The following is a 12898-nucleotide window of genomic DNA, read 5'->3' on the forward strand; positions in this document are numbered from 1 at the left end:
ACTTGAGAAACACTTCAGGTCAGATCAGATTATAAAACCCATAATTTAAAAAAAATCTTTGGCTACAGCGTTATTGTATATTGTTACCAGACAATGGTGCAATACAAGGCCCTGCTTGAGGGGCCAAAAAATATTTTTAATTTTTAATGTTGACAAGTTAATAACAGCCTCTGGCACATGACCTTCCCCATCTATCCACAGCAGCTTATCAACTCTTTACAACCTTGCCTCCCAGTCACACAGCACAATTACTTACACCGCTTCAGGCTGCAGACAGTGAGTGACAAAACACCCAGGACAGTTAACAGTTTGCATGCTCCATCTGTCACTGTAGCTTTCCATCAGCGATACGGGCACGGAAAGAGGCCAAGAAACTGGGATATTTTGTAAGTGGCTCTCAGAGGAAGCAACAAGCGCTTGGATAGCAGCAGGCGCTTGCGAGAGGAGAGTGGTGAAATTCTCAGACAAGATTTAAACACAGACACAGACACAGAGAGACACAGACGCTGGCATTGCTGGCCATGGATACAGCCTCAAGCGCGCTGACAGAATAAGGCCATGAGAGATCACACACTGCCATCTCCAGATCAGGCCCAGAAGTATTCCTACAACAGCTCCTCTCACTTCAGTCAGGCTCAGCGAGTGTATAAATCATTTCTCAGAGGCAGGGGTAATAAAATGCTGGTGTCATTTCTTTTATTTCATATTTAATATTTAGTGGGACATTCAGCAGTCAGTGAAACTTATCAAGAATCAGATGATTAAGATGTTGGATTTATTTGCATGAGGAAGGTGCAGGAAAATCAAAAGTATTGCCATTTAATTTTAGCTTCCTCTATCCTCACTTTCTTTCCTCTTGTACTTTAAAAGCCATGTTACAGAGAGAAATAGTTGATATGGAAAATATCTTCACCATAGTTTATATGATATAAATCTTAATATAGTACAGGTAGTATCCAGACTAGTATAAGCTGCCTGAAAATAGATAATCTTTTTCAATATAAAAATAGTAGAAATAAATACTGTCATGAAAAGCTACCTTTATGTTTCAGGTTGATGGTTGTTGAGAATAAGTTTGCAGTTTATCCTTCTCATTACTTTCTCACACATTTAAATTCTCAAACAGTTCGACTGCCTCTCCTCCACACTTGTGCGCTCACGTGACGTGCAGTCACAGGTCGACTCTCGGGGGAGCTTTCCCTTTGGAAATAACCCCACCTTCAGGCCGTGCTCTGTTTCCACCAGCTGACAGCTCGTCTCAGTGGCATCAGCTCCTGCTGGAAACATCACATCAGAGAAGAGGGGAAAAAATTATTTAAATGCAGAACTCAGCACCTCAGTGAGCTCAGGCTTGGTGCCGCCTGCCCTTCCCGGTGAAACACAGTACATTCATATTAACTATGCTTCTTCTCAAGGCTTTTTGTGCCGCATTATTCATTGGTGGAGCCATGGAAACAGAGCGTAAGTCTGTGCTGTACTGACAGTGAGGCAGTGCGTGTAGTGTCGTGTGTGTGTATCCTTGTGAGTCATGTTGCTGACTTGTAAAGAAGCACCTCAAACATGGCTTTTATCAAACTTGTGAGAAGAGTTTTGTGTCTGTTTCAGAGAAAGCCGCGGTAGGTTTCTGGCTTTCAGAGGAACGATATTTCTGCCATGGAGTGGGTTTTTTTTGGAAGTGGTCACGGTCGAGTTTATAAAGGATGCTCCTGATCTGACTCCCTTTTTTTATTTGTAACCAAGGCAGCAGTGAAAGGATAAAATACAAACAGCATACACTAAACACACAGAACATGAGGTGCACATTTTTAAAGTTAAACTTTTAATAGAAAAAGTGTTTCAGGACTTAATCAGATCTATTTACTTCCTGCACAGACTATACTCATTTTTAAATTTCCATCCTTTTTTAAATGTAAACTGGGAAAGAAAATCTACAGTCCAACCTCAGTAAACTGTAACAACAAATAGGCACAATCTCATTGTCAAAGAAGCCAGCCACGGATGCTTTGTTTTACTAGCTTTACCCTTTTATTTCTGTTTGGTTTTTATGCCAAACTTTCCCTTTGCCTTCTTGTTGGTCTGCATGACTTTATTCCTTTCTGTTCCTCCCAGTTTTATTTTGAAAGTTACCTAATGTGGCTCTACAAGTTCTTAATGGTTAAATCCTTTAGGAAGGAAGGAAGTCTCACTGAGATCAAGAGCTCTCTTTCAACCGTGGACAAAAAGCACACACAAAACTTGAGACAGACACACCAAAAAACAACCCATTATGCAATTTTTTTAACCTTCTCCCACTTATAGGCAGCAGTTTTTAAAAATTCAGGGTGAATCAGAGGTACGGCTAATGACCAGACACTGTAAGTACTGTGTTTCAGTTCAATCAAAGAGCAGAGGGAAGCAATCCGTCTTTGCAGCAGGGCCTTGTAAATAAACATCATATTTCATGATAATGCTGCTCTCTTTGATTCTCCAGTGGGCCCACCTCACTTTTTAATACAAGATGCAATGATGAGTAAGAAAAGAAACGCCTGTGATAAATTTGGGCCTTTGTTTTCTTCCCGCTGATTGAGTTCACCTGTGCTTTTTTGCCCTTCTCCCTGGTGTGTGCTTAGCCTTTGGCTTTTCTCATTTCACTAATTTGTGCCTCCTCCTCTTCTCCATATTCCCGCCTATGACAATCAATCTCAGTGCGCCGTGCTGAAGGATGTCTCAATTCCTAAAATGCATCATAGCCAAGCTAAGCCAAGCCAACTTTATTTATATGGTACTTTTAAAAGAAAAAAGCATGTGCTGATCAAAGTTCTTAAAAATAAAATTAAAGACAAAAATAAATAAATAGATAATTAATAATAAATAAATAAATATATTTAAAAATGGAAAAGTACTGGCAAAAAGCACCTACAAACCGATGATAGGAGAGGGACTTTTTATACAACTCATCTTTTTCATTCAGTTTGTTTAAGTTTAAGATGATCAAACTTTCTGCCCTTCACTCTTCTCTGTGAGATTAAAAAAAAGGTTTAATAACTTGTCAACTTTCTCCATGTTATGAATTTAAAAGTGTTGCTAAATATAAAACATGAGCACTCTTAAACCTGAGACTATAAAATACAGCAGTAGTTGGACTATAACAAAATAATTTATGACACAATTGTGCCATGAAGTTGCTTTAAAGGCAGTGATCAAATATGCAGCTCAACCTGCTGTAGTGACCTCTTACAAGTAAGGGAGCAGCTTATTCATAATGAATTACCACAGTTGAAACCACTATTTGTAAATGTACAACTGTATCACTCATTATCTGTTTGAATGACCTCTGGTTTGTTTAAAGCCAGTTCAACCGGTTTTCTCATAAATGACAAACTAGCTAATAGTGATATCAATAAAATACATCAATACGTATCATTCTTGTTAAATATTAATAAATAAACATCATTAATAATAATAAAAACAAAGCGTAAACCCTAATTGAAGTTAGACATAATGCTGTATATAACACATTCACCTATGAGTCCTCACAAAGATACAACCAGGCAACTGTCCCCACTGGCCAGGATGTAATTTTTTCTTGCCGGCACTTTTACAAAAACATCCAGTGATCAACTTTGAGCCTTAAACATTCCTCCTGTAAATGTCTTACCTTTAATTTTTGCGCAGTAAATGAGGTATTTAGTGTTAGTCATGCACGTCATAGGAACTGATCACGTTAAAGGAAGCTAATTGAAAATCTTTTAGCGATAAATAAAAGGAGTCAAGGAAAAACTTATGGAGGCACAGAATGTCTTGTGCTTGTCATTTTGACACTGAACCTGCTCTAGATGACTAATTCAAATGACTCAGACCTTTAAAATGTCAACAGCAACGATGCTTTGAAAAACTGTGAAAGGACAGTGTTGAGCGGACGAGCTATGTTACACTTACACCCTCATCTCATTCAACTGAAAGAATGTTCAAAGGCGCACGCCTTGCCGACCCTTTTCATCTGCCTGTCAGATTCGACCTGAAGCTGCAGCCTTGGATGTGTGCCTCTTCCTGCAGCAGTGGATGTGGAGTGCTTCTGTTTATATGGACATCACAAATAAATCCAAAGTTTGCCTCATTTTGTTTTGGCACATGGCCGGGGGGTGGGGTGGTGGGGGTTTATGATTAAAACCAGACTGTGCTTGCCCGACTCGAAGCCAGAAAAATAGATTGTAGTTACGCATACTCTGCACAAGAGGGAAGTACAGAAACACGCACGTGTCTTCAGCATCTGCAAAGGTGGACTCTTAAAACCAGTGCTTAACTCTATATCTGCTGTCTAATTTTCTGCCTCTGCTACAGGGACTTTTTCACAGAGTCACCTTGTTATTAAGTCTGGCTCTGTGATGATACATCTGTCTGTGGCATGAGAAGAAAGGCTCAGTCCCACCTCATCAGCCCATAACAGTAAATTATGCCAGCTCTGAGGCAGAGCTATGATCTTCCTGTAAATCTAATGACGACCTTTTTTTTGTCACATGGTTGCAGTCAGGCGGCTGTGGGGTCTTCTTTTGCCAGTAACGGCTGAGCTCCTGCCAAGTTCAAGTTCCCTCGAAGTTATGACTAAGGTACACTGCAAAAAAAAGTCTCAAGATTTAAGGCCGTCACATTCAATATATTAAAGTGCTTTTTTAAGCCAAAATAACAGCAATGAGTAATAATCAACAGCTAATTGCATTTCGCAAGATCAGAAATTTCTCAAATCTACTCGTAAAAGAAGAATTTTACTTCAGCGAATGAAATTTTCTCACCCTGTTGACTAATTGCAACCACATGTGTAACCAGACTCAAGAATGAACTCTAATTTCTCATTTCACTTGCCAAGACAGACACGTTTTGCAGTGTAGTGAAGACTGGGAAATCATGTGACATCAACAAAAGCAGACGCATAACAATCCCTTCGCTGCCGCCCACACACAGACACCGCGCACTCGCGCGCGCGCACAAAAACACATATATCAAACACATACATCCTTTTTTGTAAAAAGGGAGGAACGCTGCAATTCATTTACTGCCTTTAAACCCTGCGCTGCCAGTAAACAGAGCCAACGTAATCAGCAGTGAGCCCGGACAGAAACATCAACATTGTAAAAGAAGAGCGAGAGAGAGACAGGGAGGAAAAAAAAGTTCCTCTAAACGTACCATTAATTGTTCCCCTGCCTGGTCCCTCTTTGACCTCCAGTCACTACAGCAGGGTCTCATGTTTCAGGCCCCCATGGCACTGGAGGACACCACCCCCCTCCTTCACACCATGCTGGTGCTCTGGCGACCTCTACTAGGGTAGGCAGGGGTCCTCACAGGCTTGGGAGGTGGGTATGGGCCCTTCCCACAGCGGCCGTTTTGGGGGTAAGGCGGAGGCTTTTGAGTTCTTAGATTGGAGGTGCTGTTCCCTATGATGACCTTAGGGTCTAGGGTCTGCGGGTGGGGTTCGGGACGAGCTTGGCCTGTGTGGTTGGAGTCTTTCGAGGGGTACAGGTGAGGCGGGTGGCCGTTCAAACCTGGCTTTTCGTGGTCCTTAATTAGATTGGGCGGGGTGAAGTGGCTGGTCTTCACTACCGACGCCATGTGGACAGGAGAAGGAGAGTTAGATCTGAGGATGACGCGGTCTTCATCGACGTGCTGTGATGCCTGAACTGAAGCTGGCTTGTGATTGGGCAGCATGGTGACCCTGAGGTCTCCTGAATGCGTTGAGTCGTGAAAGTTATTGGATGACCCCTGAGCGATGCAGGGCGGCTCCTCACTGAGGTCGATATTCGCTGTGAGACGATCAATCTGCTCAACCACCTGAATGAAAATAGAGAGAAATACATATGAACAAACTGCAGTGGAGTTTCAGTTACAGTACTTTGTTTGTGTACTTGCATTTTTATTCGACTTTCTGCTGCAGTTTGCTGGTCTGTAGCATTCATGTGTCAACGAAATGCCACAATCATCCCAGGAGTGGACATCTGAACAAGGTCAAACTGTGTAATGCTCAGAGAAGTTTAAAACAACCCAATCTCTACACCTACAGATCTCAGTTAGCATGTTGAATATAAAATTAATATTGGGGCGACCGTGGCTCAGGGGGGTTGGGAAGCGCATCTGTAACCGGAAGGTTGCCAGTTCGATCCCCAGGCTCTCTGTCCTGGTCGTTGTGTCCTTGGGCAAGACACTTTACCCTATCGCCTACTGGTGTTGGCCAGAGGGGCCGATGGCGCGATATGGCAGCCTCGCTTCTGTCAGTCTGCCCCAGGGCAGCTGTGGCTACAACCGTAGCTTGCCTCCACCAGTGTGTGAATGTGAGAGTGAATGAATAGTGGCATTGTAAAGCGCTTTGGGTGCCTTGAAAAGCGCTATATAAATCCAATCCATTATTATTATTATTAAACTTCATGAAGGTACAATTGCTCTAAGACTGAACCAATATGGCTTCTGTGGAAGAGTTTAGGAGAAAGACTTCGCTTTTCAGCATGGTTTAAGTTCAAGACTCCACACCTCTGGGCAGATGACACAAAAGTTGAGACGTCATAATTCACAGCACCACAGTTGGAGAAAACCAAACACAGCATATCAACACAACCTCACGTCAAGCACGATGGTGGGGAGGTGATGAGTTGGACTTGTTTTACAGCCACAGGACCTGGGCACCTTTTACCATCAAGTCAACCACGAACTCCTCTGTATCCCAAAGTACTTTAGAGCCAAATATGAGGACATCTGTCAGACAGATAAAGCTTGACCGAAACTGGGTCATACAACATGACGATGATCCCCACTGCACAGCTGCAAATCTACAGCAGGATGGCTAAAAAAGTAAAGAATCAAGGTGTTGCAATGGCCCAGAGTCCAGACCTCAACCTGCTGTGTCAAAATGCTGAAGTGGTATTTTAAGAGAGCTGTGCATAAACAAATGCCCGCAAACCTCAATGACTTGAAGCAACATTGTAGATTTTGCCAAAATTCCTCCACAACAACAAGTGAGACTGAAAAGTCACACAGAACACAATCACTTCAAGTTACTGCCGCTAAAAGTGCTTCTACAAGGGACTGAATAATGGTTTACACTTCATGTTTCGTGTGAAAACTTTAAAAACGTAAAAAAATCTACATTTTTTTATTTCTTCCTAACCTATTGCTCCACCTTAATACCAGTCACATGCTACATACATCAGTATTAGCACATGCTGTTGATAGCTGTAGCTCTTCGAGGCCATAACACTTTAGTTTGGAGACTTTTGTGGGCTTTTGAATGCAGGAATTTGTTTTTATGTTTTGGTATTTGTACTGAAGTAATGGATCTGAAAGCTTCTTCCTCCGCTGCCAAACTCTATTTCTAACTACAACAGATTGAGACAATTTAACCAATTAGTCAAATTAAAGCTCTTTTTTGTCTCTGGATCTCTTTTGTTTACAGCTGTCTCAGTTCACTATTATGGTGGTTTTTATTTGTAACAGCAAAATGCCAGACCTTGCACCAACGCAGTCAGCTGTGAATCAATGCCATTTTACAGCTGCATGCAAAATGGATACTGTAAGAGCAGGGCATAATTTAGTAACAGTCTCAAGCCAGGCTTTTTAATGTGCTGCCCGGAACGCTGCCAATTTCGGCAGCGTTTTTCAAAAGGTCAGAGCAAATCGTTCTCAATCACTGCTTCGGTAGGAGATGATGACTGAGTTGCAAACAATGCAGTCAGCATGCACACACACACACATACACATACACACGTATACACAAGGACACATATAATGACATGCTCTTCATGAACGTGCACTCAGAGATACACGACCTGTGTCAATCTGTTCTGCACAGTGGATTGTTATGTCAGCATCTGAGCTTTGTGTTAATCCTTTTAAATGTCACAGTTTCCAGGAGAGAATTGATGAAAGACTGGGTCATCTGCACCAGATGCAGGTTTTTCTATATTAGACACCTGATGTACACGTAAGGATTATACAGTTATAATAATAGACCCTCCTACCTCTTTCATCTCGACGTGAACTTGCTTCAAACCCCCCAACACATCCTCCAGATCTGTCACCACTTGTCGAATTTGATCCCTCACCAAATCCTGCCGTCTCTTTTGCTTTGTCACCTCCAAACCCTGGAGCTGGTGGTTGTTTCCGGATGGTGATTTTGAGGTTTCTGGACTGGGGATGTCGGAAGGAGGGATGTAGGACCCCTTCCGTCTGCTTTGGTTCAAATTCTTTTGTGGGACCTCAGTGGGGAAAAAGCCACCACATCCATTCAAACCCTCCTCTGATCCACCCTTCAGTCTCCCTGGGTCCTGATGGCTATCTCCTTCCTCCCCTCCCTCGGTGAACACAGGCCTCGGTCTACAGTGGCCATTTGGCATGTGCAAATGGCCCAGTTGGGGATTGTATAGGTCCAAATGATGGTTCTCAAAGTTGCATCCATCGCTTTCCTCCTCATCCACAGAGACGTACCTGACAGTCCTCCTGTGTCTGTACCCCTGACCTTTGACCTGAAGATGAGGGAGAGGATGTGGTATCCCAGCGTTAAAGGGGTGTGCCCTGCTGTTGCTGCGCACCACACAGCCACACTGTTCTCTGACAGATGAATAGTGTCTCACCCCAGGCTCCAGTGGGTAGTTCCACTGGGCAGCGTTCAACTCCCAGGGGAAGACTTGGCTCAAGTCATCTGACTGGCTATAAGGGCCCTGCCCTGCAAACACAGACCTCCTCTGTGGGCTGTGATGACCACTTTTCTCAACTCTGTCCACCACGAAAGCTCTACCTCCTACATCTTTAACCCGAGGAGCCCGGGTGTCTCTCCTGAAGTCCAGCGATGGGTGGTCTGTCTGTCTGGGTGATGCTGGTTGATATCCCAGTCCACCGTGATGGCCGTACGGCTCATAGTGGATGCAGTGCTGGCAGGGGCATGGGGCAGGATTGTTGCTGTGCTGAAGAAATCGTTGGTGTCCCGTTGCTTGTGCGCCTTCTGTGTACATGTCCGAAGAAGTCCAAAGACTTGCGTCGAAAACGACTTAGAAAACAACTGGTTTCCTCCCCTCCCAGCTCTCTCCAGCCCAGTCATTCACTCGCTCTGTTTTCCTCATCTGCGTCTTCCCACAAGAAAACTTTTCACCAGCTCTTTTTTTTTAACTCTCTACCCAAGACTCCCTCCCCTTCCTTCCTGCCTGTTGTTTCCTTTCGTCTTCACTTCTGTAGTTAGTAATCTTTGCGTAGGTACTTTCCCTATACCCTCTTTCTCCTACTTCTCGTAACTTTTTCTTACTCCTTCTTCCTCACCCTGTAGCCCTCTCTCCTGCACGGGGCCCCTCTCCACCTCCCTCCCTCTCTCTCTGTCTCTCGTTCTACCTCTCCCGCCTCGTTGTTCTGTCTCATTTGCTGCTGCAGGCTTTCAGTCCCTCTCTCTCTCTCTCTCTCTCTCTCTCTCTCACTCTGGCAGTGTATTTCCCGTTTCCTCCCCTCCCCTCTCCCGCTCTCTTCTCTTTCTCCACCTCTTACTCCGTCTCTTGCCTCTGGTATATTCTCTCACTTCGTCGGCTGTACCTGAATTTGAGAATTTCTTCTTCACCCACCACCTGAAATCCTGCAGCTTTGTGAGGCTCCTCCGTTAAAGGACTCCATGGATCTCTGTCTCTGAGAGAAGCGCGTGAAAGAGTCCCAGCTCCGGTGCTGAGCTCATTAGACCAACTAAAGCCTTTGCACTCTGCAATTAAACGCTGCCTGGGATTCCTCGGCCAGAGACTGAGAGAGAAGGGGAGGGGTGGAGAGAAGCACTTGGGGGAGGTGGGGTTTCTAACATATACACACAAGGGAGTAGACAGCTCTCTGAGTCAAGGAGACAGAGCCACTGCCAAGGGGAGCATTTTTCACTTTTCTCTACCTCTCTCCACACCAATTTCTTTTCCTCCTCGTCCTTTGCCTCTCCTATCATCCGCACTCTGTCACTGTCTCAGTTAAAGTGACTTCACCTCAACAGTTGTGCAAAACTTCCTTCTGCTGAGGCAAGCACAGGCAGGATATCTTTGCTCCCTCAAATCCATACATTGGGATTTGAATGCCACTTAAACAGCACACTGTTAAATGTTTGCAAGCCATGTTAATTTCATCATCTGTTTGATTGAGTTTCTTCTCTCTTCAGATAAGATAATCTCCAGATGAATGGAGCAAAAAAGAAAAAACAGAATTAGATAAGCATGATGAGTAATCAAGATCGCTCTCTCTCTCTGTCTCTCTCTCTTTCTCTCCCTCCAAAATAGCACAGTGCGTCAGTATTGCAGCTCTTTGTCCACAGCGACTGAGGACGGCAAGGCGTTTATTTTCAAAGAAAATAACTGGAGCTTTGAAAACAATGGGTTGTAAAAAAGAACTACTGAGAATAACAGCAGAGGAAGATGAAGGGGATTCATCCATCGCAGCAGGAGGATGAGCAGTGCAGCTGCAGCCGCTGGAAAAGACTGGTGTAACACAGCCGGAGGAATTTATATATCTGTGTGCAGTTTATTTATGTGGGCACAGATAAGGTAAAGTTGTTCAGATTGAGTGTGTAGTGATTCTTAAAATCTGCAATAACTCAATGTTCATCCACTTGATTTCTGTGGGAACAAGCTGCGATCGGTCATCGGTATATAAATTAAGTAGAAACCTCCAATGCTGAACATGCACCAACACGACCTGTTGACACATCCAGATGTTACAGAGCAACATGTGTCTGGCCACTAGATGACTGCAAGTCCAATAATAATTCCTCTCCTTCTAGCCGTGTTTTAGTCTCCACCATCTCGGGGGGAAATATCTGCCACTGTAGATGCTGAATGCTTTAGCAGCTTCACTAGTTGATAACTTTTTTTATTTGGTATGCAGGTGGCTACAGTCGGCATTTAAAGCTTTTTGAAAGCAGTGAGGTTAAACTCAGACAGCAAAGCTGCAAAACAGACAGCTAAACAAAGATCTGAAGAATGTCAAAGACTCTATAGTGCTGAAGGGAACTGACGGTTTAAAATTTCTGTGGGTTAATCACCATGAAACGCCATTTACACAAGCTAGGAGTCATATGACCCTGATAAAGTAAAAATATTAATTACAGCTGCTTTAAAGAATAATTTCTGTCAGGGTATTTGTCGGCTACAGTAGCAGATAACTGTGTACATTATTTAGTATGCAAGCAGCTACAGCTGGGTTTTTTAAAGCAGTGAGGGTGGACCTAAAAGGTAGAGCTGCTGCACTGAAAGCTAAACAAAGATCTGAAGGAAGCCATAAGACTTTATATCCCTAAAGGGAACCAACAAGTGGTTTGAATTTTGTTTGGGTTAATCTCTATGAGCAGCCATTTTGGGCTTGCTTCTAGTCACATGACTGTTAGCAATCCTGACAGGAGTGATTGATCCCCATTTCCAGCCAGAGATATTAAAGGGATAGATGCCTTATTTAAATGTTATGACAAAATGCCCCATTGTTATCTGTCTATAGAGAACAACAAACCAGACTGAGTACATTTTGACTGCTTTTATTAGCACAATCCTGCCGATACTAAAGAGTCAGCTGAGAGCGAGGGAAAAAAGCAGTCATCAGTCACATTTGAACACTTTCTCGGTGCCATTTTAAACCCATGAATATAAGTCCTGCGCTCCAGCCATCTCGCTCTCATACATATAAATTCATTCAATCCAGACAGACAGACAGACAGACGAGAAAGTCGATAAGAGAAGACAGAGCAACACCTCAGCCTGTCATCGGGTTCTCAGTGCTTCTCAGGAGGGTTTTCTCAGCCAGATCCTTGTCTGTGAGGTAAAAGGAATATCAAAGGTTGTCATTATCACACGGTCTGTGCCCATACATATAGATGGGTGCAGTATATGTGTGCATGTTGCCTCAGAAAGTTCCCAGCTTGTGCAGCTCTTACATCACACTGTTTTTTGTCAGCCGGCCCGCTTCACTGCACGACTGGAGGGGAAGCACCGAGTAGAAAATAGGAGCCACACTTCACCACTCTGAACTCTTTTGTCCTCGCCATGGTCAAGATGACCTAATTAGCACATATGGATATTTCGAACTGAGCCCTTAACAAGGGCTCAATATGGTGTCTGGAATGTCCTGGATGGCATGTGGCCTATTTACCCACCTGCAGATGTACAGACTTACTGTGGATAATTCAATGTGTAGTGTTTGAGTATGTTTTGTCTGTATTATACTGTTTATTGTCATAATATATAGGCTAGTTTTAGCCTCTCTGAACTAGCTACTAACTTGTATAAATATATAGGTTTATTTTTATTACCTCAGAATACACTGCTGAATATTTCAAGCCATGTTGTCCCTCAATAAGTCTGCAAGCATCAGAATATGATCAAATACTCCAACTAACCCAGTGACTGAACCTAAATGTGAAACAGAAAGGGCTTTTGTAAATCTGGTCCAACAAATTAGAATCAGCTTGACCCTTTTCTGTTGCTGAATGTAAATTTACAAACTGTTCTCATGCTAAGAAAGAAAGAAAGAAAGAAAGAAAGAAAGAAAGAAAGAAAGAAAGAAAGAAAGAAGAGAAGAGAGCTTAGTCCTTTTATCATGAGCCTTATAATAAAAAGAAAAAAGCTTTCTGACTTGACCTCTAAATCCATTCCTGAGTTTATGGGCCCTGAGTTTTGCCCTTTTATTTTGAAATCTTCTGTAGAATACCTATATCCTCCTTTGTTCTTGTTACTCCATGTTTATTGATTTATCCCCTAAACACTCATCCCTTTTCATCACAATTAAATATACCAAAGTTGTTTCCATTAGAAATAATCTCTTTATGGATTGAAATAGAGTGAATGTAAGTCTGCTTCACAGCATATTTCAAATGTGTGTATCTGCAGACTGGTATGCACTCCCTCCATTTCAGTCTTCCACTCTTAGTGTGCAATTGTGGGCA

General features: G+C 43.1%; 1 protein-coding gene across 2 annotated transcripts; it reads right to left on the minus strand.

The window, feature by feature from the left end:
* Positions 1 to 671: 671 nt before the first annotated feature.
* Positions 672 to 10503, minus strand: LOC309694330 (uncharacterized protein). 2 transcript variants are annotated; one of them, XM_082514344.1, is made up of 3 exons: positions 7980 to 10503; positions 5161 to 5802; positions 672 to 1274 (listed from the first exon to the last, which is right to left on the minus strand). In XM_082514344.1, exons 1-2 carry the CDS (start codon positions 8967 to 8969, stop codon positions 5263 to 5265), a joined length of 1530 nt encoding a protein of 509 aa, XP_082370470.1. In that variant the 5' UTR covers positions 8970 to 10503; the 3' UTR covers positions 672 to 1274; positions 5161 to 5262. The 2 variants fall into 2 exon arrangements, with proteins under 2 accessions (XP_082370470.1, XP_082370469.1); XM_082514343.1 differs by having other exon boundaries at positions 672 to 1277.
* Positions 10504 to 12898: the final 2395 nt, after the last annotated feature.

This window comes from Aulonocara stuartgranti (genome assembly GCF_965226115.1).
Source record: "Aulonocara stuartgranti genome assembly, chromosome: 18".
Taxonomy (NCBI): domain Eukaryota; kingdom Metazoa; phylum Chordata; class Actinopteri; order Cichliformes; family Cichlidae; genus Aulonocara; species Aulonocara stuartgranti.

Excerpts from the sequence above, each read along its gene's own strand:
- LOC309694330 (XM_082514344.1), bottom strand. The coding sequence starts at position 8,969 with ATGTACACAGAAGGCGCACAAGCAACGGGACACCAACGATTTCTTCAG. Across the intron at positions 5,803-7,979 it reads TTCACGTCGAGATGAAAGAG|GTGGTTGAGCAGATTGATCG; the intron begins GTAGGAGGGTCT and ends ATTTTCATTCAG.